At 33.6% G+C, this 27,801-nt stretch overlaps 1 protein-coding gene across 1 annotated transcript; it reads right to left on the bottom strand.

The window, feature by feature from the left end:
* Positions 1 to 9,134: 9,134 nt before the first annotated feature.
* Positions 9,135 to 26,787, bottom strand: LOC123542698 (uncharacterized). Its single transcript, XM_045328653.2, has 7 exons — positions 26,630 to 26,787; positions 21,634 to 21,784; positions 20,877 to 21,007; positions 15,862 to 15,947; positions 13,289 to 13,432; positions 11,982 to 12,104; positions 9,135 to 11,092 (listed from the first exon to the last, which is right to left on the bottom strand). The coding sequence occupies exons 2-7, from the start codon at positions 21,781 to 21,783 to the stop codon at positions 10,995 to 10,997; spliced, it is 732 nt and encodes a 243-aa protein (XP_045184588.2). The 5' UTR covers position 21,784; positions 26,630 to 26,787; the 3' UTR covers positions 9,135 to 10,994.
* Positions 26,788 to 27,801: the final 1,014 nt, after the last annotated feature.

The raw sequence follows: 27,801 nt of genomic DNA on the forward strand, positions 1-27,801 counted from the left end.
CAATTTATTAACTGTATCTGTAGGTGCTTTCACGTTTCTATGGGACAGACATCTTGATTTAACACAGTATGTAAATGCAAATTTCGCAGTTTATAAATCATTTAGTCAGTGTGATATCTTTAATTTTGAACAGAAACATCACAGTCGTGTCTTTATATTATCTATTCTATAATTTTTAAATGCTGTCCCTAATAATTTGAACATTTCAGCTATTTAAGTATTTAAGTGGTGAGATGAATTATGCAATACGTAACTAATTTCCATTTTAATTAACATAATATAAAATGAGCGTACAGATACAAATGTGAAATGCATTAAAATTTCTTTTTACCTTTCACCTACCTTGATGGGAAGATTTCACAACTTTTAGCTTTATGCAAATATCTATACATATTAAATGGGTACACTGAAATTTCATATGCATATGATGTAAAACAGGTTATTATAATGTTTGCGGTTAGAAATATGTAAGTAAAAGTTAATGCTATCAGAGGGAATTGTTGCAAAATCTGATAATAAAGAAAAAATAATTTATTATTTTCACCAAAACCTAACCGTACGAAACTCGACTTTAGATGATTTTTTTTATTAATATGTTGTTTTCCTTTCCAGTAAAAAGAATGATTACTATTACACCCAGCGTTCACATTTAGTGTAATATGTGATCTTTCCAATAATGTATTATTGACCGCGAGGTAAGTCTTATTCTACAACTTTTGAAGTTTATGTTACTAGGGTATGTCTGTGATTGCCCTCCCACAAAAGCGGCTATCCCCCTATCTGTCTTCTCTCTTCAAAACATACTTTGTGTGGCAAAGCGGTGTGTTTCAAAAACCTTGTTTGTACCGGTTTAACTGTAAGTCTCCCGCATTTCGTTAATATCGATGTTATTATAGCATCGCATTTTAATCAAAATGTCAAGTGATGCTAGGCATTCTTTGCGTAAACTTTAATCTTTCAATATTAGTTCGTGGTTAACTTCGGTTGCATTATATTGATTTTATTATTATATTTATATTTTATTGCTTCTGAACACATGATAATAGAGAGAACATATACTTAACGGTTACAAAAGCAAATGGGTTGTGCTACAAATTATTACAACATTAATATCATTTAGCCCTTCCCAAGTGGTTAACATAATGCCAAATTAAAAATGAACGAGTGTATTAGTTACATTTATCATTCCTTAAGCATGTAAAGTTATCATGCAGCATTTCAGTGATAACAATAATAATAATAAAAATAATGATAATTGTAATAATAATAAGAAGAAGAAGGTTAAGGATAATAACAATAGTAATTAAAAAAGTAAATCTAACACGACCAGCGAATAACCTACATACATGTAGAGCAAAATCTATCTAGGGTTATTCTTCGATAAACCACCCTTGAACTGTGCTGCGCGCGCATCGTGTTTTGGCTATTCCATTTATACATTGCGTTTTAAGTTTTATGAATGAATCTGCAACTTTTACAGTTTTGTGGGAGGAAATTTCAACTGCCAAATCCAGGTGCGTAGCTCGAAGTGTAATTCAGAGCGTAGAAAGTAGTTACCATTTTTTCTAACACTGTTGTTTCAAGTACGTTGTGTTAGAATCGAAATAACAAGTTCCAAAGTGTGATTTATCGTAGAAAAACCCGTGTTTTTCGTTCTTATGCGAAAGAATATATCACGAAGGCCGTATAACCACACTTGGGAACTTATTATTTCTTAATTATAATAATAGTTACATGATAATGAATGATACGCTTTAGAAATAAAAATGGTTGTATATAGTTATCATGATATTGATAATTGCGTTAACGAAGAAAAGAAACTAATATGCCGCTCCATATCCCTCGGAAATAACAAACCATCCTGTCCCAAAGTAACATAAAACTGACAACAGTACATATAAAAACATTATGTTCTATCGAAACGTCTTGTGTTTTTGATATAGTTTTATCAGCCTTATTAGTTTTGACTTACAGTCAAGCTATTGCATGTGTTACAAAAAGAATGCTAAATTTCATAAACCCATAGTCTGTTGATAGGAAATGGTATGTGTGAAAGCCTTTTTTTAAACGAATTGAAACTTCCGTTGGATGTTATTTCAGAAATTATGATGAAACTTGTTAAACATTCACGTTTCACATTTGCTTTGTTACATGTACGTATAGCATTGCAATTATTTCTTCTTTTCAGTATATAAAAAAATGTTTGTTTCATATATATATAAATGCAAGTTGATACACTACTGTCAATTTTGTCCTTTAAGTTATTTAGTTATTTATCTATTTATTTACAAAGGGGTATTCAAATCTAGGGATAATAGTAATACATGTTCTCTTCTTATCGAGACATCAAACGTAGTACAAGTATTTGCACGAAAATTCCATGATTGATTTCACTGCAACAAACGCTTACAGTTAAAAAGTTCGTATCAACAGGGGTACTAGTGATACAATGTATGATACTTTGGTTATTGTTAACAGGTATTTTTGCAACGAGAAAATGTTCAACTTTGCGAAATAAAAAAATGCAAATCTACTGTAAAATAATTACGGCTGACGGATAAAAAAATAGGCAAATTCAATTTCTATTTATTATTTCTATAATTGCAGACAGCATCCTTGTATCATAGTCAAATCGAATTATTTAAATCAATAAAAAAGTGTAATAAAATATCATTCTGAATCTACTCCATCTTGTATTGCAACGCTATATTTATCAATACAGCAAAGATACTGGTTAATGACCACTGTACATTATTTAATAGTGCTGATCATAAATACTAAGTATTATGTATAAAATTTATTTTCATAGTTCAAAATATTGGCTCTAGATTTACTCAATTATATGATAATCATTTCAGCTAAACAAATTGGTTTTATACTTAACTAACCATTATTATTTTTCGCAGTCATTTCCGCATACAATAAGTCGTCCATCAAGGACTGGATTTTTAAACATTTTGTCACATAAAACTATTTACTTATAGAGTCACCATCTAAATATAAGAGCATTTCATGGCCAATGGTACGGGTACATAAGCTGTCTCGGAATTCCATATTAGACCAGTTGGTATGACAATAATTCTTCGAAATATAATATCATGATGCCAAACAAAATATTTTATACCAGAATTTCGAAAATCGTTTTTCGGAGAATTGTAAATTGAATTAGTTTCACGTTGTTGTTATGTTGTTATTTACAAAGATATACACGAAATTTACAATTTACATTATCGGCAAAATATTACTTTAGATGCAAAACAGAACTATGAGTAAATAATATTTTAAAATGTGTAAGAAAATCCACTTACTTGTTATGTAACAAATTCATGTATTTAGACCTACGCGTTTGGATGTCGTACCGTCTTCTGCGTTCAATCAGCTATACAAGTCCGTACTTGAAATCAGTGTGTAAAACATTTAATATATAACGATTAAAAGAGGTTTACTCTTTCACGCTCTCATTAGTTGTTATAGAAGATAAAAATATTTAAAGGAACACGCCTCAAGAAGAACATCCAAATTTCAAAACAAAATGGACAGCAATTGATAAGGTAATGAAAAAATGATAAATAAGACTATATTGTTTCAGTAGATGTTTAACGTTCAGCTCAAAATTATCTGTAACTGGTTTTAGATGCAGATCAAAATTCCTAGGTCGAGGATAACTTGTTTAGCGGTAACGAGGCTCTGCAGAGTTACCGCAAAAACAGTTACCCGAGAGCCGGGTATTCCCATCTGCATTCACAATCAGTGGTAAATCATTTTTCTTCCATGCCGCATTTTTATAAATTATTGTATATATATATATATAAAGCCAAAATGAAATATTTTCCTATTAGCACTGTTTCTTATGGTAGCGTATGTAGACAAAGCGTGGGAAATAAACGACCTGAAACAGAAATGATGTCGGGAATTTTCAAGAAAAAATATTATCGTTTGTAGATTTTCGTTATGCATTTTTACGTAAACTAACTTATTTTGAATCGAGAAATATACTATAAGAAACGGAGAGCAACTATGAAGGTGTTTGATTTTTATTACATTTTACACGAACAGTATGTAATCAGTGCACGATTCGTTAGTTGTAATTAACAACACGAGAGTCACCTGGCATGGGGTGGTCCCAGATAGGTTTTGCCGGTATTAGTAGAATTATCGGAAACGCAATTAATTCTATTTTATATCAATTTCAAACATAAGGAACGCTTTTGGGTACTTCCATATAGATGTATGCATCGACTGAATGAGTGTTATTGTAGATAAAACATTTCCAAACGTCCGGAATCTTTTTTAACGTTTTATTGCAATTACTAATTACAGAAAGCTTTTTCTAAATTTCGAGAAAGTTTACATGAATCTGTGGTCATGCAGCTTTAAATGTCAGCCACAAACTTTGTCCTTGATGTAGTTGATGATAAAGTCTTTATACAATTTTGGCGACCTGAATCTAATACTGGCATATATTTTTGTACACTTTTATAATTGGCGACATAAACGATTTATAACTTACCTAGTTCATTATTCAGTTTTAGGTCATTTTTCACTCTTTTCAAATCTCTCGGCATATTTAATTGATGCTTGTCTAAAATTACATAGTATTACTATTAGGTACAATATCAAAATATCAAGTTATCGTAGATACCAACATTTGTGGGAAAAAGTGACTCTTATTTACGGGCAAACAAGACAAATTACGAGTACTTGACTTCTGACTAATTATAATATCAGTTAGTTGCAATTGACACCTTCTTCTGCCAAAACAAGTGAAATTTGTTTGTTTGTGCACAGTGTTTATCATTTATGCAATAACTTAAAGACAACAAAACATTTCACCTACCCTTGTTTGTTATTAAAGCTATTTTACCAGTATAATTGAATGAATATTTGTAGCCAAAAGACATTTCAACACCCCACTTGTATCAGTTAATGCCAAGGTCTATTTGTCACTTGATGTTAAGATGTACGCTGGCTTCGTAAACGTAAGTACGCTGTGGCTAGGTGGAAGATGTATTTCAACATACTGTAAAATCATTTAATTTCGTTGGCATGAAATTTCGTGGTTTTTGTCAAGACGGCAATTTCGTGGGGATAAGTATTCGTGGATTTCAACTTTTGAACATAAAATGAATTGGAATTTTACTTGTTCGCTGGGATTAAATTTCGTGGATTGACTAAACCACGAAATCCACGAAAATTAGTCCCCCACGAATATTAATGATTTCACAGTATGGTGTTCCATAAATTCTTCACGAAAATGTCAGAAACATGTCAAAAAATAGGATACATCTTCAAAATAGCACTAAATACACAAACAAATATTAATTTAACTTGAAGTGCCTGTCTAGTATAGTCGTCAATTTGTTCGCGCCACGAATTTCAACATGTATTTTTTATCTTTAAATTTGATGTACTTCTTCAAAGCATCCCAGGTGGATTCCGATATTAGATTTTAGACATCTAGTTCGGCAGAATTATTTTGCTGCATTAGGAAATAAAATCTGTAAGCTGATGCTTTGGAAGCATAGAATGCAACCACGCAAAATAATAGTAGACTAGGCTCGACTGCGCCTGTTCATGAGAGGTAAGGGAAAATGCAACATCTGTCACGCACCCTGGCACCGGCTAAAGTCGAGTTCTATTACACATGTTTCGAATGGACTCCATGATCCAAAAGGACCTGTCTGATTCCTAGCTGTACACCGACAACGAAGTTGTAAGGTGGGTATACCGGTTTCAGGTTGTTCGCCCGTCCGTCCGTCTGTCTGTTTGTCCGTCCGTAGACATAAACTTGTGCGCACCACTTTCAGCTTAATCAAAAGCTATTGATTTAGCCCTAAATTTTATATCAAAATTTAATGAAGAAAAATTTATTATCTTTTCCGACTCGCTCTCTGTTTTACTAGTACAGTCAATTCATAACCGAAATATGGAAACTCCTTTCATTCAAAATATTCTTCTCACGGTTCACGAACTTTAAAAAGAAGTATATCATATTTTGTTGGCTTCCCAGTCATGTTGGTATTGATGGAAACGAGGATGCTGGTACTGCAGCAAAGAAATCCCTGTCATTATCACAATCTAATTTGAAATAACCACATACCGATTTTAGGCCCAATATAAACAAATACATTTTATCTAAATGGCAATCGTCATGGAACAATACTACATTCAATAAACTTCATGATATTAAACCTACTCTAGGGGAATGGCACCAAGGGAACAGATCTGTTCGCAGGGAAGAAGTTGTTCTTTTTCGCTGTCGTATGGGCCATACCCGTTTGACTCATTCTTATCTTTTGAATAAAGAAGATCAACCCGAATGTGTACCATGTCAAACACCGCTAACTATTAAACATGTTTTAATCGACTCTGTGGACCTTGCTCCACGACGCAGTAGATATTATGACGTTCAATCTTTGAAAGAGTTATTTGAATAAGTTTCAGTCGGAAATATTTTATCGTTTTTAAAGCAAATAAAGCGATATTATCAAATAATATGACATTTCATATTTTTATTAACATCTTTTGCAATATTATTATGATTGCAGCTGATATTTTAACACATGCGTATATACATTTTTGCATGACTGATTTTAGATATGCTTTACATTTTACATGGATGATTTTAGATGTGCTTTACATGTTTACATAGTGTGTTTTACATTTTTACATTGATGGTTTTGGATATGCTTTACATTTTTACATAAATGGTTTAAGGTATGCTTTACAATTGGCGTTTACAATATAACGTCTTCTCGGCGATATATGACCATTTTTTGTCGATTCGCCGTAAAACCCAACACACTCACTTACTCACTCTTCCCCTTGACACTATTTAAAGAAACTTCACAGTAGTTGTACATGATGCACGTTAGGTTCTTTCAGAAAAATGCAGAGTTACAGGACTTTGTTTTTTTGTTACTATACTATATGCTTGATTCTGCATATGCAATCTTGTGCGCGCCTAATCTCCTGAACCCATGCACACAATTTAAACTTAACACAAGTGATAACCCTAGTTGTGCATGGTGCATGTTAGGTTGCATGTTAGGTTTTTTTCAGAAAAAAAATCTCTGCATAGTTATGGGACTTTGTTTTTTGTTAATATGCTATATTCATTACCTCTCATGAACAGACTCAGTCAAACCGAGTCTGCTAGTATTCTTTTTGGTTACATTCTTTGCTTCCAAAGGATCCTTTTATAGATTTTATTATATACATACAGTCTGCATATGCAAACTTGTGCGCGCCTCATCTCCCGAACTCTTGCACACAATTAAATGAAACTTCATACAAGTAATCAGTACCAACCCTAGTTGTGCATGGTGCGTGTAAGTTCTTTTAAATACAATGTACATAGAGACTGCATAATAGTATGCAGATTTTATTATATACATACAGTCTGCATATGCAATCTTGTGCGCGCTTAATCTCCCGAACCATTGCACACAATTTAAAGAAACTTCACACAAGTGATGAGTAACAACCCTAGTTGTGCACGGTGCATGTTATGTTCTGTCAGAAAAATAAAATCTGCAGAGTTATGGGACTTCGTTTCTTTACTATACTATGCATACAGTCCACATAACTATGCAGTCTTGTGTGCGTCAAATTGCAATGTACTGTGTCAGTTAGTGCGGGGTTGCATTCCTCACCTTCTGTGATAGCTCTAGTTAATCAAGTGGTGATGACTTTTCTGTGTCTGAAGCTTTATACAAATGCCATGTCTGTTGCATAGCGAGGCCACCACTCCTCATATGATCTGATTGTAGTATCTCTTGATTTATAGTCTAACAACAGGGCAGTTTGATACCACGTTGACAATGTTGCTGTTGTCACATTCGGTCACTATCAGGGTTTAAACATCAACATCATTGACACTTTCTTAATTTTGCCGTTTGTAGTAGTTTGCAGTATTTTTTTTCATTGACGATAAAAATCATGGCACCAATGGTTGCGAGTAAAAATCATTTGCACCATTGGTAATGCCAAAAAGGAAAAAAAATGAATGTCGGTAATGGCAACCGATTGCAAAAGTTCTAATGCATCATATCTTTACAAATATATAACTGGTTTTTTTACGAAATAACAAGTGTAACACTTACAGTTTTTTTTTATTCTTTATACTTACCTATATATGAAATTCTGCATCATCAACGACTCAGTGCTTTTTTGATTCCGTAGCACCAAATTCAGTCGGTTTGATGGACCACATTTGTCCAACTTTCTTTTTGTTCAGGATTTTCATGTTGTTGGGGTTTTTATGTTATTGTTTATTGATAAAAAAACTTACACTAGAGAAGTGATCTGGAAGTTTTGTATCAAGTGTCGTTGGTTGTGTTACTTTTCATGTCGGGCGATACGAAAGGCTACATGATAACTTTATACAAACACACAGTTCATGACGCAGGCATATTGTAGTCCCTATGAGTAAATATTTTTATCTCAATGTTATAATATATACCCAGTTTTGAATATAGTGTTGTTATTTTTCCTGGTTCTTTGGAATCATGGAGAACATTCACTTTTAACGGATAATAGAAGTATGCTTTAGGCAGTACTAAAGAGCGTGGTATCGTCACCTTTTTTGAATAGGCAGAGTCGGCTGTTATTTTAATTGGCTGCATTTACAGATTTTATTTATTCAAGATACGAATACTTGAACTGCGAATGTCTCAAAAGAATAATAAGAATAATATGGTAATAAAATGTGTAATATTGCGGACGGAGGAAGTTGATGAGTTTTTATGGAGTATTTTTGGATGAAATATATTTATCAAATTGACCTACCTTTGCAAAAAGAGTAATAATAGTAATGTAGTAAATAAACAGAGAAAATTTTCAACCACATTCTTGTTGTTTTCTATTTTACAATGATTAATAACCAATTAATATGTTTTAAAGATCTGAAGTTCTAATCAAAACTGATTGCCGTATGCAGTACTGAAAACCGTATTTGTTAAATGTTTAAATGTTATTCTGTATTTGAAATAAAACATTAACGAAAAACACTGTTAAGGCACGTATGGACCATGTTTCAACAAATTCTGTAGAAAGAGTATAAGAATGGTTTGACGGTTTTTATTGAGATTATAAAGGTTTGCAGACTAAAGACAAAAACGAAGCCGCTGATGTACTAATGGAATATTTTTTATTAATTATTTTATGATAAAAATACATTTAGCAAAACAATTTCGAAACAGAATAAGACTGTTGACAAGCAATTGAAAGTTCTTTGTTCGTTCAGATAGTAATACAAACTTTTTTCTTTGCAGTCTTCACAAAACAAGTTTGCTTCATACCTGAACGATATTCACTTGGTCCTTCATTTTCTTAAGTTTTCAATCTTAAGGAGTTTCATAACTTATAAAGCCATACTTCGTATGTTTCCTAGATATAACATTTTGAACAAGACTCAGAATAAGACCATGTTCAAATACACTTCGACTGACTTCTACAGTTGAGCGACTTTAAAAGCGCAAGACATTTTACGTTCTGTCAAAATGTTATAGTGAATATCTGAAATAATATTTGATAACATACTTCATTTATAACTTTAACGTTAAATTTCGAAATATTCCATGCGTGAAACGAGGTAAGTAATTTAGTACTAATATCACAATTTATATCTTCGGTGAAATTGACTCAGTATATTCTTCTCTACTGACATGTCAATAGTGAAAAGCAGTTTTAATTTTATGTCATTTATTTAGCTCCCTTTTTTTAGCCACATATTTTCACTATATAATGTAACTTCTCTTTATTTTTTTCCAGAGTTTGCATTTTAACAGATAACCGACGTGCGCGTTTTCGGCTGTAACTCCTGCTCCTGAGAGGAACTAAACATCAGTATTAATTACAAAATAAAATAAATGCAATATAAAAACATATAAAATATACACAATATTTTCTCTTGAATATCACAATTATGCTAATATATTGAAAATGCGGGGGACAATGAAATATTAGTTTTGTTTTGCATTAAAATGACATTTTCTTCACACTCATATTAAGCAAGGATAATTCAAAAGCTTTTTTGTATAACCGTTATCTCCATTGTGCAATCTAACAATTTTGCTGCTCCATTTATTTGCAATACGTAGATAAAGTCTTCAATTTCTTTAACCTTTAGCATGCTAGATAAATTGTCGTCTGCTGGAAATGTCGTCTGCTAAAATTGTAAAGTTCATTCAATTTGCTCCAAAATTGGAAGAAATATTGTCAGAGTAGCAAACAGCTTGGAACCTGATCAGACGCCGATTTAATCGGCGTCTGATCTGGTTCCAAGCTGTTTGCAAAGGCTGTTAAAATCGCCTGCAGCAGGCTAAGGGTTAAATATTCAGGCCAAATACGAAGTTTTGGCATTATCTTAACATATCTCTCTATATATAAACATGGTTTAAGTGAAGTATAGATAGATACGTTATTACAAACATGCTTATCCTTGCGTCAAACATTTTAAAAAACGACTTTATCCCTACAATGTTAGGTTAACATTTTACAAGAATATATTTTTTTTAGTAATACAATCTATGATAACAATATTACAGATTTTGTAATGATATAGCAACTGGGCTTGTCAAAATACGTAAATTATTTACTCAACACATAACACATAACCATTCCATCACAGTGTGTTCAGGTCATATCATATGACCATCATCAGTGAAGTAATGTTTTGCATTTCTAACAGTAATAGTGTATTAGTAAAGACATTCTATGCCAATTATACTCTATAAATAAACTTGATTTAGCCATGTACCGATATCATAAATATTAATAACACCACATAAAATTCACAGTCTAACTAGCCTTTGGTAGAACAAAATCTTTTGTGAGAAACATGTAAAGTTGACAAAAAAAACAAACAACTCTTGTTCCATTAAAGGATTAGTGTGTGGAATTCTACTAAGCGAATATAGCTCTTGTTTTATTGAGTATTCGCTTTAAGCTAAGTTAAAGAATTTACGTATTACATGATTATGCATCGTATTTTATATCATGAATGTTAACATGGACATAACAACTACAATGAAATTCAATTCTCCGTGACTCGCACCGCTTGTTTTGATCTTCCCGTCAAATCCACAGTCTACAAAGTGAAAATATATTTATTGACTGTAGAACTACACATATATCACATTTCTACAAAATATTTCAGTCAGCTTGCGGGTTTCTTTTATATTGTTATGGCAATATATTCCAACTCAAAAAGACCTCAAAAAGATCTTCGGACAATGGTCATTTACCATGTGATAAGAGACTTCTATTTACTAATTGTAAAGGTGTCTAAATGTACAAGTACAAAGTGTTTCAATATAGCTATTTATTTTATAATCATTTGCTATCTGTATATCCATTCTGTTCTACTTTTCTGAAATGATCATTTGTACGACCTTTGCCGGAATAATGATTTTAAATTAAAGAACACCTGCTTTTAAAAGTCACTATGTTAAAATAGTTTATTTGGAACGAACCGATCAAAAGACGTTTGCCTGTTATTTACACAATTACAAAACGCGGAATACTTTTTAACTGTATTGATAATATTAGGGTAAGTCCTTGCTTGTGGTGACATTTGTTTGTTCGTAAATGTTTTCTAATATAATTATTTTGATTTTTTTTTGGATCATTATATTTATTTTCTTTGGATTCGTTCTAACGCTAAATCTAAACAAAAATAAAGATCTTCATGTTTCTCAACCTTTTCCGTTACAAGTTCAAATCTAGACGTGCTCAAGACCAAACATGTTCTTTTTAAGACACCGTCACGGGCTTAAGCATTTTTATCTTATTTCATACAGAACTCTTAAAATCCGTTTTGTTGTAGTAAGAATTATTGACCAGCTAACTAACCAATGAATTTAAATCTTGTTTTCTTCACATTTTTTACTTCGGTAAGGCATATATGTGTTGAAACATAGGCTAGCCAATAGTGCCAGACCGGTGATTTAGATAAGAAATTATATAATAGCCATTACCTGGTCCCTTCCAAGCAAACTTTATTCTCGTATCTGAGAAATCCATATCAAAGTGGTTCTTAAGGTCAGCAGCGATATGATGCCAGGGAAGTCCTTGTAGGTCAAGCTCACCGTCGACAGAATCTATAGGTAAATACTCAAACATAACATGACAGTGACAACACAGTTAACTGTGGTAAGAGCCTAACACCCCGAAAGTAGTAGTTATTTAAAGTGTCTTGTGCAAGATAGAAACATACTTCGGCAATGGCTATGCAGAACTTGCAGATATCTTACACAGAAACTCAACAGGGCACAAGGCGATTATGGCTAGAAAACTACACAAAGCATTATGTCAAACTCAAGATCATTCAACTGTAGTCCTAAAGTCAAAAAGAACCGCAGGACTTTCATGTATTTTTCTGTACAAATTGCTTTCTAATAAAATAATATACCCTATAACAACGAGTCTTCTTAGCAATAAATCATTACCCACGAGAGTATCAGGTCCTTCATCATAACTTACAATGGTATCGGGGATTTCTAACAAGGAGATCAGACCTAACCTTGCGATCGTGGTTCTATAACTTATAAGTGTATAGAATCTCCTGGTCTTGCTTTCAAGGAAATTAGGACTCACCTTTGTACCAAATTTTGCTATCAAGGAGATCAGAACACACCGGTCTACCAGATTCTGCTATCAAGGAGATCGGAACTTATTGGTGTACCAGAGTTTACTTTCAAGGAGATCGGAACTCATCGGTGTATCGGATTGTGCTATCAATGAAAGCAAAACTCATCGGTGTACAAGATTCTGCTATCAAGGAGATCGGAACTTATTGGTGTACCAGATTTTGATATAAAGACGATCAGGACGCACAGGTTTACAGCAGAGCTTACCAGTGTATCACATTGTTGCATGGAGATCAGTACTCACCAGTGTACCAGATTTCGTTATCACGGAGATCAGAACTCACAGGTGTACCATATCTAGCTATCAAGTTAATCAAAACTAACTGGTGTACCAGATTTTGCTATCAAGGAAATCTAAACTCATCTGTGTACCATATCGTGCTATCAATGAAATCAGAACCCATCGGTATACCATATTTTACTACCAAGAAGATCAGAACTCACCGATGTACCAAATTTTGATATCAAAGAAATAAAAAATCACCAGTATAACAGAAGGAAATAAGTACTCACCGGTGTGCCAGATCTTTGTGTTAAAGGGGATCAGAACTAACCGGTCGACCAGATCTTGCTTAATATAAAGATATGAGAACTCGCCGGTTTATTAGATTCTTAATAAGGAGATTATAACTTACCAGGGTATAAGTCCTTGCTGACAAGGAGATCTAGATAGCGATGTGTGCATTCGTCAGCGTCGTTGTATCCGCAGCAGTTGTCGTACCAAAAATACTGGTCGATATTCTGACTGTAAAACTTTCCTTCCATTCTTACGCTCGTTGCTTTTGAATAACAAAAATGAAAATTTACCAATTTAAATTAATCATAAGTACAAACAGGCATTTTGCGTTTACAGTATATCATCAATTTAAGGTATCTTTCTATTATTTTCCTGTTGACATAAGTTATACAATTGCACCCAGTATGAGCAAAGAAGATTGAATTTTAAACTTAATCTTTGAATTACCCGCATATCGAATTCCTAGAAAAAAGTACTGGTGTCATAGGAGACGGTGGTTGTAACCCATGTAGTGTTCGAAGCTACGAGGCAAGAGGTCTGCGAAATTCTTGCTATAAAATACATTTAGTAGTTTTATGTTTTTGTATTTGTTTTGTATTTATGGCATAATTTAACATAATATCATGTATATACTTAAATCGAGGCAATTAGAAATCCGTGTTACTTGATTTATTACAAGTATCTACACATAACTGAAAACCTCTCCACATAAATCAGCGAGCTCGGAACATCAGAAAGCTAGCGTACATCAACGTCGTACTCTCGAAATGAACTATCAGTCTCCTGATTTGAAGTCCTATGCACTAGCTTTTGAGCTTCGTATATGCTTTAATATATTTCATACTTAATTTACTGAAAGCACATCCACGAAATTTCTCACACTCTTTTGAAGAAAACGTTCCCAGAAGTATTATATAAATGTTTACAAGATCGAATTATTCTTTCATATCATTCTATTTTGTTTTGCTACCTACCAGTATAATATCTACAGCTTTATATTATTATGTTATGTATGACCTATATATAAAAAGAGATAATAAGACGAATAAAAGGATATCAATGCATTACTCGGTTTTGCTGTCCTTCTGACATGCTACTTACTGCCAGTGTTTCTAAAAGTGTGAGGAATTTCATGAATGTACACTTAATAGTATGAAAGAAATTGCTAAATATTCGATGGGGACTTAAAATTACTGTTAAGAGTATTTTGGCGGGCACCAGGAATTCTTAATAGCATGAGTCGTTTAAGCAGCCTTCCGTATAAAGTTATGACTATATTTTTTATCACTTATTTGTGTCTTTAATTGAGAGGTTAGTATCAGTTATAACATTTTTGTCCAAGGAGACCTCCGTGGGTCCCTCCTAGCAGTAAAACTTATGGCATTACGCATGCCAGCCGGATATATTCCTAAAAGGAAACAAGAGTGCCAGAATGTCACAATATACGCCCGTCATAGCAAATTCCTTTAGCACCTGTACTTGCAAATGGAATTTTAATTCTGTGGTTGTGTAGTAATTATTGTAATTCTTTTGAGTTTCTTAGTCCACAAAAAAATCCTTACCAGGTCGATATACCTTAAAATACACATAAAATTTGAAATTAACATCTTGTACCACGGAAAAGTGGTCTTGGTTATTCTCTACGGTCAATTATAAAAAAGTTACAGTATAAGTTACTTATAGTAACAACTAAGAAACGTTACCACAAAAATCCTTACCAGGTAGAGATAGGGCAAACTACACATCCAAATTGGATGTAACATGCATGTTGAACAACAGAAAAGTGGTCTCAATTTTTCCCTACGGCCAGAAATAAAAACAAATACAATGTAAGCTATTTTAGTAAAACAAAGGGAAGTAATTCTAAACTAGGGACTTGGTTCGTACGCGTTACATCGTCCTATAATGGTGTACAAATTTGCCATGTTACATCAAAATTCCTCCATGCATGAAGAAGAAATGCTCTGGACAAAGTCATTCTTGTATCTGACATTTGGCCTCTAAGTGTGACCTTGGCCTTAGACTAAGGGATCTGGTTCTTGCGCATGACACTCCGTCTCATAGTGGTGAATATTTGTGCAAAGTAATTTCAAAATCCCTACATGTACGAAGAAGAAATGTTCTGGACAAAGCTTTCATTCTTGTATACACTGACCTCTAAGTGTGACCTTAACCTTAGACCTAGTAACCTGGTTCTTGCACATGACATCTGACTTATGATGGTGAACAATTGTGCCAAATTACATCAAAATCCCTACACGCATGAAAAAGATATGCTCCGGACAAAGACATTCTTTAATTTGACATTTGACCTCTAAGTGTGACCTTGACCTTAAGCCTAGGGACCCGTTTCTTGCGCATGAAGAAGATTTGCTCAGGACAAAATCTGTAGACGCCGCCCGCCCGGCCGCCTGCCCACCAGGGGCGTTCCAATAATACGTGCCGTATAAAATGTAAACAATGCGACAGAGCCTAGACCTGAAAGTGTTTAGAGGCAAGCTATTCGTACTAATGTGTAGTATGTACAATTTAACAACACTACTGTTTACGGGGTTTTCAGCCTATTTAGCTATTGCTCTTCGTTTTTGCTCTAAGCAGGTTTTAATATCAATATGTCGGTGGGCACACTATGTATTTGCATTTAAAGTTATATTAGTGATTAAACCTTGAAGCTGAATAAATGTAAAATACCATTGTTCTCCATTCCTCTGCTGCACTTATCAACTTTTCGTGTGACTATTTGTCCAGTGTCTGAACAGTCCTTCTTCCGTCTATTACTGAAAATGTAAGAGTAATTTAGCATTTACCTACGTTAAAGTTTCAAAATTACACTTACGTCTTGTAAATGTAATACAGATTTAGGTAGCTGCTCATATTAAGCATTCCCATTAATAACACGTTTTGGTTTCAAAATGCCAAGTAGCTGTAACGTTTCAAAATCACACATTCGTCTTGCAGTGGCGTAGCTTCTATAAGGCACTGCAGGCCCGGGCCTGCAGATTATCCGAGAAAGTGAAAAGATAAAAATGCCAAATATGCAATAAAAATCGAAGGGTCAGGGGGGTTAGGCTGTAGGAGGTAATGAATCAGTCACTATCAGGCGCGTATCTGGGCATATGCCTATACGCCTGTGCGTACAATTCAAATTCGACACAAACTGTCAGCGAGAACATAACGAACATATAAAGGAACACAGTGGGAACCGCACAGGAACGGCCGGTGGCAACACCTTCGAACGATAAATTTGTATTTTTCTTCTTTCTAAATTACACATTGCTTACAAAGCTGGGCATACTGATACTGCTTCATTTCTGTATATCATACTTATCTTCTTTGCAGTTTGCAGTTCATATGATCAGTGGCATCTCGATTATTGTGATCTATAGCGTAAAAGTGAACAAACCTTATATAGGGAGTACGGACATATCATTTGATATCGAACATATATTGTGAATCGCATAGATATGTCTCACAAGAACTAAAAATTCTGTCTGCCTAAGTGACAAACTTCAGTAGATACAAGCAAAAAATGAAAGTAAAGCAAGTGTTTTAATGCCATGGAAAACAATTATGTAGGTAAACCCTAAACAGTTTCAGACGTTTAGTATAAAATCGTCAACTGTAATTTTTACAAGTACGTGTTTATATCTCAAAAGAACTGTCCAGCTTTTAACAGTGCTTAATGTTGGGAGGCAGACCCCGGATGTTTCCTTCGGACATAACTTTAGGCCATGAACTGATACCTGGATAAAGCCATAAATTGTTCAGAAAGCCAACCTGTAGTTTGAACTGATACTTGGATAAAGCCATAAATTGTTCAGAAAGCCAACATGTAGTATGAACTGATACCTGGATAAAGCCATAAATTGTTCAGAAAGCCAACCTGATTGTTTCCTCACAATGAAAAATGAAAAAATAGACACCTCGTGCGAGGTTTCGAACATACAAAGATACAAGCGGATACAAGCTAAAGACTTTCATATTTGAAAATATGAACAGTTACTACATATAGTTGAGGTAAACATAAAGTAACAGGTTTATCTGTATTAACAGTACTATATGCCCTAGGTTTAAAATAAGACGTAATGCATGTATAGCTAAACACGTATAAATATTTGCTGCTATTACAAAAAGTTTAGCCAATGATTTATATTTAATTGACACTAAATCTCAGCATACCGGTACATGTATATTAACTGGATGTTTGGATGTTTTAGATTTAGACCACCACTTCAGGCGAAACATTTTGCCACAAACCCCTAGTTGCGATACTCAGTCAAAAGCGAGATTCTGTTGTGCATGCAAGTTTCTACGGCAACTACCGAGCGCTCGTTTATACAAACATACCTACATATCACTTTGCCCATTGAACCTCGGTATACTCAATTTGGGCATGTCGGAATCTGTTTGCACAAAGGATCACCAGCCTGACTGCTATTCAAGTATCAATAAGATGCAATAAAACAGAGCAGTGGGAGAATAAAACTGATAGTCTTCCGTTTTCTCGAGTAAGAAAAACGTGACTGCTTACGTGATGTCGAAGGCTTTATTAATGGTTGCAATAACATCTATCAATCTATATCCAGATCTGAATACAGAAGTACTTTTAGCAATTTGCGCAGTTTAAATTTGCATTTTGCCAATATTAGATGTTTAATGACTAAAAAATGTTAAGTTTCCCGTGAGAAAACTTTAAACGTTTGCAATGTGTGCATAGATACATTAATCAAAAACTTGCCAAAATGGTTGATGCAGACGCAATGCAATAAATTAAACACTGACGAAGATTTCAAATACGATTACAACAAAAGTAAAAAAAAAAACAACCTAGTATACCTTTAAAGTGCGAGGTATCAAAAACTTACCAAAATGCGGATGCAGACGCAATGCAATGACGAAGATTTTAATTATGATAAAACCAAAAAAAACCTAGTATACCTTTAATGTGCTAGGTAACGTCCATTCATTGCCTATGTAATCTTGACGCTGTGGAGGATATTAAATGAATAATAAATAAATAAATAAATAAATAATCATAGTGACAGCTTTGCACACGGTTAGGATATTCGATGTTTTCACGTGTGTAGCAGTTAGATGCAGTTACCCAAACTGCCATAGTGTTAGGCCCCTTTGGCGTGAGCGGGTCTTGGCATTTGTACAATAAAATATATCATAGAATGACACAGTGTTTCAGTGACACAAATATTTTGAAACATAACCATATATCTACTGTTACTATTGATGTCTAATGTACGAAAACAGGGAGTATATTGTGTAGAGCAATTCACAGAACTCTGATTCTTCAACGTTCTAAGTCTCAGCCGTGCTAGAGCGATACACAATTTCATGGTCAAGTTAATTAGAACTCTTCATTGTAAATAAAGTATACGAAAAATGGTTGTATTCCTCAAAATATCCTGGGCTGCTCGAGTTGCAGTTTTTGCTTTTAGACAATGTCACGATCCCTGCCATTAAGCATGAGCGGTGTGCTAATCTTTGATTTTAAATGATTACCTCCGTAATATGTAGTACAAATGTGACAAACAAAATAGATTAACGCTGGAATATAGCAAGAGAACGCATCTCTTGCCTAAAACATTCACTAAATCTCAATTTTCTGTGAGATTGAGACCCCCTCCCTCACCTACATCATACTCGCAGCATCGCTGCTTCGTTCGTAACTATGCTGCTCATATCTAGCATACAGTTCAAAACCATCCAGGTACGCTCCCGTACTGTCCAATATTGAACACGTAATTAGAGCGTATTTATTAGATATTTCCATGATTAAAAGATAAAACCGATACCAGTAGTTTTAATTATTTTCTCGCTTGTATACCACCGCCCCGCCAATTATCGCCCCACAACTTTATTAATGTTGGCAAATAGACAGTACTTGCGCCGAAAAAAAGGGTTGCGAATGTCATGATCAAATGACGCGGACGGGATTCGAACCCGCGACCTCCGGGTTAGGAGTCCGACGGTACTTACAGGGTTTTTTTACCAAAAGGGGAAGGGGCCAAGGCATGTTATTTGAGGGGTGTGGGTGTGGGTGGGGTGGGGGAATAGCTAGGTATTTGAGCAAAGGGGAATAAAAACCTGATGTAAAGTCAATTTTTGTGGAAAACTGCATGATTTAAAAGAAATTTACTGAGGGGAAGGGGCCTATCAGCGGCCCCTATTATGAAGGGGAAAAAACCCTGATTTAATTCTACCCCTACATCTCGGTGCCTCTCAATGATTCTAATGCATATTGAAAACATAAACTGTTTCAAGTTTATTAAAGTTTGAAAGTATTGTTTTTGATTAAAGAAGTCTAGACCGTGCTGTAAAATCTGTTTCATGGTACAAAATGCATATCTTGAAGTGCGTATACAGCTTATTTTTCAGTTGAATAATTATTGAAATGTGTCTGTTTAATAAATAATGATTTACTACATTTTATCGGTGAATAAATATAATCAGAACTTCGGATGCTTAGTAATTAAATCAGGAGTGCGTAGCACGAGTGATTTAATTATTCGCATCATTTTATCCATCAACGAAATACAGGAACATATTTTTTATCAGTCACACTGTGAGTGATATAGGTTTGCTATTTCTTTTATTAGCATTCAGCAAAAAATAAACAGAATTTGTTTGTTGTGAATGGATATGGAAGATCACATCGAGAACTGATACAGTAACTCGCGCTACCTGCTCATGAAAATATTTAATTGCATCAACTGTCAATGTGATATATTCCATATCCAGTCAAAACAATCAAATTCTGTTTATTTTGTTTTGCTGAATGCTAATAAAAGAAATAGAAAACCTATATCACTCACAGTGTGACTGATATGGAACTGATAATACTGATGTTGGGTCAGTTATACTTACTTATGATAACTTAGTCATAAACTGAACTTTGATCGTTTTTTGTGTGCTTTTATTGAATTAAACTCCCCCGCTTAGCATTGGTATTATTCCGCCAGCATGGCTCAGAATGCACCATATATATATATATAGACACTTTTACTTTTTCCAAATTTTCGTGGGGAGGATACCCCCAATACCCCACTACCAAAGTCGCTTCTTCGGCGCATCGGACCTGCAATTTATAAAATGCCAACTACGCCATATTGCACATTCCCATGTATAGTAAATTTAGGTTTGGAAATCACATTTGTTGTTAATGCAAATCAGATGTAACATGTTGCTCTTATTCCCATGTACAAAACGTTGAGGTTTCCAAAATCACACATGCCTCATAAGTGCAATGCCGCTAGAGAGTGGTGTTTTTGCGCATTCTCATGCGCAAACAAAGGCCTAATGTGGCTAAAATTGCTCTCATGATAAATAATGCTCAATAATCAAGGCAAGTTAGTAATATGTTATGCGTTTCAACTCGATACTTATGTCGTAGACAGATGTCTCAGATTAATTTTACTTTGTTCTCAAGTGCTCATTTACATGAACAACGCTTTTGCTTAGATTTGTTTTAAGTGTATTGGGTAAACTGTTTTCCATTGTCAACATTTTTACAAAGTCTGTTTGCGTTCAAATCAGGCAAGAATTTAAATCTATTGTACGCCGGACCTGTATGTTTACGTTCTAAAATCACGTAAAACTAGATTTTCTAATAATTATAACGCTATGACAAGTTATCATAAAATTCTCAAATTGAATAGAATTATATAATAAATGAATTAAAAGTCTGTACTTACTAGCACATTAACTCCCTTCTAATGTTCTGTTCTGAATCTGGAGCGTTCCATCTAAAGTTACATTTTCCGATGGTTTGTTTGTCAGAGAATTCCGAGTAATAAAGCATTATCCAATGTTGCCCCGCAACTTTCTGTACATATTAATCAAAGATAAAGAAATAAATAAAACTTGAAGTAAACAAATCCCAAACTTTTTCGGTTTTCTCATATAAATCACAATATTTGCATACTCTAAATAAAAAAAAAACATTCTTGCTTCGATAGTTTTTAAGTTTCTTATAACAAAATTCACATAAGTAAATATTCTTCCGAGAGATATATATAACCGTTGTCGAGCTGACATATACAAAATGTATTGTGAAATACAGCTCACTTTGTGTACGTCTGATCTTAAATAGAATCCATCAAAAGCAAAAAATGTAACAAAGCATAATAAAAATAATCATGCTTTATTTAGTATATTCATTTGCTCAGCATTATCCACGCCTCCTATCTCCCGCTCAAGTCTTCCCCTTTTAAGAAATAACATTAATTAAATGGACTTTTTATTAACAAAAACCAGAAACAAACTGATAACAAGACCTAGACATTGCCTTTTTGATCTTTTTAACTAAGATATGGAACTAATTGTATGTACAGTATTCAAAAATAACAAAATGAAAACTCACTAATTAGGAGATTACTATCTTTCTTAGATTTTATGTACATACTCGAAATAACAAAATTGCTTTAGCTAGAAAAGTACTTAAATCAGCACCTGTGACAGGTCTTGAAGTGTGACCAAGCCTGCGTCTTGGTTTGGGAAAAGCTGACAATCAGGTGAACTGGCGCATGTACCATGGTCATCTGCAGCTATTCCCTCCGCCAACAAAACACACAGAACAAAAGCTAGACCGATCTTCTTCATTCTAAAAAGGAAATATGTTATACATAATTGTATTGTATACGAAGTATAATGTATTGATTTCAACTCAATTTACATAAGTCAGCAAAACAATGGTTCTAAAACAAAATCACTTACACTAAGTGTTTGAAAAGAGAAATAGGTCTTCTATTGTGAACCTATTAGAGGTTGCCAATCATTTCAGCAACTTTTTATGACACTTTTCATTTTTTTCATGTTTTATGTGTGAGATTTATATAAGTAACAAATAAAACCATTACATCGATTTATATCCCTATTAGAAATGTGTGTTTTATCATTTTCTATGAAAACTTTGTGATGTATCCCCTTTAGTATTGAATCATTTAAATAGTGGACGATTTCTTTCGCTTTCAATATACTTTCCGGTTTAAAAATGGCATTCGATAGATATTGGAGTGTTTCATTAATCTGAATCGTAAAGTTACTTTTTAAACAGAGCTTAACTTCCGAATTCATTTATTTGCAATCTGTCTTGGTTGTATGATCAAGATAGGCAAAGGAAGGGTAATAATATTTTAACATACATCCATTTTTTTGTGTGAACTTTAGCTAAAAACTCGTATATAATTGCCGGTGCAAATCTTTAACATATATATAATACAATAATCGATATATTCATATCAATCATTAGGAAAGGTAAGTATATTAGATTATAATTGTGCTAAAGTAACTCCATCTTGACTGAGCATTTAGGATAGGAAAACCAAAGTCTTGAAATACCTACATGTATTAAGCACATAGTGAACACAAATAAGGGTAAAAGATGTTAAAGTTTTATACAAATCAATTGTTTGAGTAAAGCCTGATCAACCACATTTATAAGATATGTGTTTTACTGTCACGCATTAGTGTTTGCAACGTACAACTCTGTGTATGTACTGTAGTACTTCACTTAGGTTATCATACACTTGTGTCAATGATTTATTTTGAAAAGATGTTTTGCATGGGTATAATTTCAAAATGCATCGTCATCTTTGTAATAATATAGGCCAACAGACAGATCCTAAATCAAGATTAGTGTATACATTAACCTAAGTTTGCATGGGAAAGATGAAATTGCAGTTTCTGCTCCGATCAAGGTTAAATCTGCGAAGCTAATACCGTACTTCATTCAAACAAATACTAATTACGTTGTACTTAAAGGAGTACGAAGGGAATTTTACATCTATATAGTTTAAGAATAAAAAGGAAAACTTATCAACACAAGAAAAATTATATGTCAACGATGCCTATGACTGTAAAATTGATCCAGATGCTAAGGAAGACAAAATGGTAGTCTAAATATATGGAGTATTTGAATATTTGATGTACTTAATTCTTTTCGGACAGTATATACATAAATACTTTTTTCTGTATTTTAAATTCATGTGCAAAAAGTTTACATAAAAGAAAAACAAACTATGACTACAGTATTTTATTCTGGTGCAGTATTACATAAACTAGAACAAAAGTTTGCAATGAGGTTGGTATTGTGTATCAGGTGTTAACATACATTTTAAACAAGCGTATGGCTTCCTCTATTCTTATTTTTTTAGAGTAACGTTAGACCCAATTTTCATATATGAAAACATGAATAGTTACTACATAAAGTTTATAAAAATGTAAAAGTAACAAGTGTATATGTATCATATAGTGTACACTGTAGACTGCGACCTGTGAAGTTTCCACTTTTCTCTATTCTGTTGTATAACCAAATCCCAAACAAATGTGTACAGACGCTAGAGAAGTAGAAGAATTTTAACAATCGACTGTTACTGCATGACATTTGATTATGAAAGTATCTCTACACACACAATTAATTTATATATTAAGCGAAATACATTTTATGAGTATTTTCTACAGTTTTACATGTCCATTTCTTTCTTTCTTCCATATATATTTAGATGTATATTGTAATAAAAGTTCCTTGTCCAGTAAATAATATAAAAGTTTGTCTTTATGAAATGATTACGCTACACACATTATTAGCGCTTTAAAGTTTTATAAATATATGTATATATTCAAATTTGACCCAATGTAATAATGAAATATTTAGAAAGATTTTCTTTCTTTTTTTTTTATTGTTAAGCGCCGTTTTTCAACAGTAAAATGGTGTTAACTAAGCAGTGCTCCTGGATTCTGTACCAGTACTAAACTGTTCTCCACAAGTAACATGAATATGAATAAAGGTTATTATGTACCAACTTAAACCTAAACCTAAACACATCGCGGTTGATTGACGTCTATAACAGTTTTTAGTACAGATTTAACCCTTACCCTGCTAAAGTTCTAAAATGGACCACTGCCAGCAGGCTTAGGTTAATAATAATGTCTGTAATAAACATGGTCTCATATTTGATTTAATATATTGTTTCAAAAAAGAAAGATTTCTTTGTTATGCATATATAAATAATACTTTCAAAATACATGCATACATGCAAAAGAAGGGTACGTACAGTATCTATTATATCAGATAAACTTTACATTAAGGATGTTGTATACCTTAATAAAAGGGTAGATTCAAATTATTTGAACCGTAGCAATTTATTGTACATGTATTTCAAGTAATTAATTGTTTTAATTGCTGCACTCTCTGTTTCGTTTATCTCTGTTGCTTCAAATACAATTTTTATCCAGGTTTGAATTACATAATCCTCCAATGTATAATGGTATTTTATATTGAAAGAAAAAGGCCACTACTGATAATTAATAGTCTTCAGTGTACTTCGGTTTCACTGTTATCATTAGAAGTATATGTGGATGATAATTGTATTAGTACGCGCGTTAGCTTTCTAATATACGCTTAAAGTGTATATGTCGCAGGGCCTGTGCTTCCTTAGTTACGCAATTTCTCTCATTTTTAAACAACTTATTATGTTAACGGGTTTTTGGACGGTTTCAGTACCATTCCCTGAATGACCAAAATGGAATATTAGGGTAATTTTATTAGCAGAATATCAAACACTTTACATGGTTACCAGTTTATCTTAACATTTAAAGTAGCTATGGCAACAGAGATGTTTTTCGTATAATATAGCTTCTAAACATTTTTTCTAAAGTTAGTAATGTGTTCGTTTTATTTCAATTCATTCAAACAAATATCAAAGCTGAAAATACTTACAGCAGTGCTCCTTATCTCACTTTTTAATGGAAATACTCATTGTGCTTGCAATTATCATTCGCATTGATAGTGTTGAAATACGGATAAAACGCTGAAACTGTGTTCCTTTAATAGACCAGTGTCAACACCTTTGAATTTTACATTTAAATATATAGGTCACGGGGTTTGTCTCCATGGTAACATTAATTTCGTTCAAAATATCACTATTGTCTACTGAGTACGTGTGCATGAACAATTTTTGAGCACAGTTTCAGTATACAAGTACCAAATTATCAATGGAAGCGGAAAAAGTAGGTATTACAAATCAAACTGCCCAATTATTTTTAAAATTGTCGTAATAAGTAACCTTGCACACATACATTCATCAGTAACCATCATCCATTTTCTTACATTCCGAGTGGAATTTCAATAAAAGTGCAAAAAAGCCACAAAATATTGATCATTTCTCCAAGAGAAAGATTCAACACATTATGTAAAATAGCTTAAATTTTTAAAAGAAATGCTTAGAACAACCTTCGTACTTTGAGATGAAAGCTATTAACTGACAACGCGGTAACTGACAAGTAACGTCATGACGTCAATGACGTCATTTTAACGCAATAATGTTTTGTAGCGTGTCTGTGGTGATCTTTTTCTTTATTTCAGCATCATTGGACCATTAAGCATCAGTTTGGAGACAGGTTAATGATATGTTTTTTCAGAAGAATGATTATACAAACAAATTTCGGTTGTCGAAAGCGTTGTCGCAAATCCTCACGTTAGCTTCCGGTTGGGCATGCGCACATACAAATGTTGAGGTGTACTACCACCTTAAAATATTAATTTAAAACTTCACAAACGAATATCATGTTGCAATTAATTGTCTTCAGTTACATTAAAAATGAATTGTACAAGATTTGGAGGAAGAAGTTGATAAAAAGTTATTTGCAAGTTGTTAATAAAATACGCGTTGTTTCTTTTTCAGAAAGGTACATGTTCAAATGAATCTACCACACCTCAGAAAACTCGAGGTTGATATTTTGTCCATGAACGAGATTCTAACAAGATTTTGGATATATCCCAAAGCGGTGAAGTGATTTCTCTTTATTACGGCAACTTTACTTGCGCTGTATTTTTATTAAATTTCATTTGACAATTAGCCATTAATTATTTGAAACATACTTGACCGTTTTAGTGACTTCTTATAACAATGACGATACAATAATGTCGTCATCAAACGTAGACTGTCGCATTCTCGAAAAATAATTTCTAAAACAGATAAATGAAGAATCACCTGACATCAGCTGACCGGTGTGAGACAAGCGATGAGACGTGACATAAATTCTTTTATTTACTACTCAAAAGTATAATCATTCGTTCTATCTTATATTTTCGTCTTTGAAGAAACAGTATCATTGGTTGTTGGGGAGAGGGGGGGGGGGGGAGGGAGAGGGGATCACATCAAATCCTTAGTTGTTGAGGGTGGCAAATCATATACTGCATCTCAAAGTCTTGGGAAGGTGGGGTAGATGGCCCAAGCTCCTATCCCTGCTCCCTAACTTATGGGTATGCAAGAAATAAGTTTATCACTGGTTGCAGGGATGGATGGTAACATCCGGCTTTTGGGTAACTGTCTGTCTCACAGGTGAGAAATATATTTGTACTGTGTGCAAAATGAACAATTGTATATTCTACTTCAAATTAAATACAAACTAATAATGCTCATAATAGTTAAGAAAATCCACTTACTTTTCAGCAGAAGAGAGAAAACTCCGAAGCTAGCTTTGTTGTCACACAGTCGTCTGCACGCATATGTCTATGTAATGTGCATTTTATCTGTATTATTTATATGTTGAAATCGAAGAGCGAAAATTTAATACAATGGGCAGAAATGTGATAAGTTAGTTTGCAAAAGATTTGTGAATGCAGGGTAACTTTCTAGAGTTTTTTCCCTAATGTAAATATTGTTTACCATCTATTTGTACAGGTGACTGCACAAATTTATAGCAGTTTGAAATTTGGTGCAAACAAGTTTTGCAAATGTTGCAAACTTCATTAAAGTTCGACTAATGTTTACCTTATTTTCATATGTAGATTCTATTATTTCTTTAATTGAGCAGCACCAGGAGAAAACCAACATTATTATAGTGCATTTGCGACCAGCATGGATCTAGACCGGCCTGCGCATCCGCGTAGTCTGGAAAGGATCCATGCTGTTCGTCGCTAACGGTTTCTCTAATTGTAATAGGCTTTGAAAGCGAACAGCATGGATCCTGACCAGACTGCGAGGATGTCGCATATGCACTGTGTTGGTTTTTTCATGATGTGGCTCAATTTCTTTTTTCCTTTCAGTTCGTTTTATATATCAGATTTTGTTTTCAATTGCGTGTCATAATATGATAAGGTTAATGCTATAATACACTCTATTTTACTAAAATGTAAGTGAAGGTTACACTAACTCTTATGCATAGAAAAATAGGCGCCAGTTTGGGGGCAAACAAACGGGCGCCATCTTAGATGACCTAGTTACTATTTATAGTATCTCGTTTGCATATAAGAAATGAATTTAGTACACATGCGCGGCGGCCATTTTGAATTCTATTTTTAGAATGACATCATCTTTCTATTCTTAACAATGACTCATAATGGTATAAAAAAAATCGATCATTTGCTTTTTTAGACTGTCATACTTTATAATGACTTCATGTTCTACTAACAGAAAATGTCTCCCAGAAGTTTACGGAGCTGACTCATATACCTATCTAGGGCGTGGTCGCCCACAGATAACATGAACACAAAATATTACAAGAAAATCAAATAGAATATTAATCATATCCAACCATATAAATTCATATCAGACCTAAATGAGCAAATACATTTTTTTTTATTAAAACAGATTATGTTGATAAACAAGGAACATT

The sequence above is a fragment of the Mercenaria mercenaria genome, chromosome 19 (assembly GCF_021730395.1).
Source record: "Mercenaria mercenaria strain notata chromosome 19, MADL_Memer_1, whole genome shotgun sequence".
NCBI classification, from domain to species: Eukaryota; Metazoa; Mollusca; class Bivalvia; order Venerida; family Veneridae; genus Mercenaria; species Mercenaria mercenaria.

Bases quoted from the DNA above. Each gene is read 5' to 3' on its own strand.
- LOC123542698 (XM_045328653.2), bottom strand. From the start codon at position 21,783: ATGAAGAAGATCGGTCTAGCTTTTGTTCTGTGTGTTTTGTTGGCGGAG. The intron at 12,105-13,288 runs GTAAGTTATAAT...ATTTACCTATAG, and splicing joins CAGCAAGGACTTATACCCTG to ATTCTGTCGACGGTGAGCTT. The intron at 11,093-11,981 runs GTAATGGCTATT...TTCACTTTGTAG, and splicing joins GTTTGCTTGGAAGGGACCAG to ACTGTGGATTTGACGGGAAG.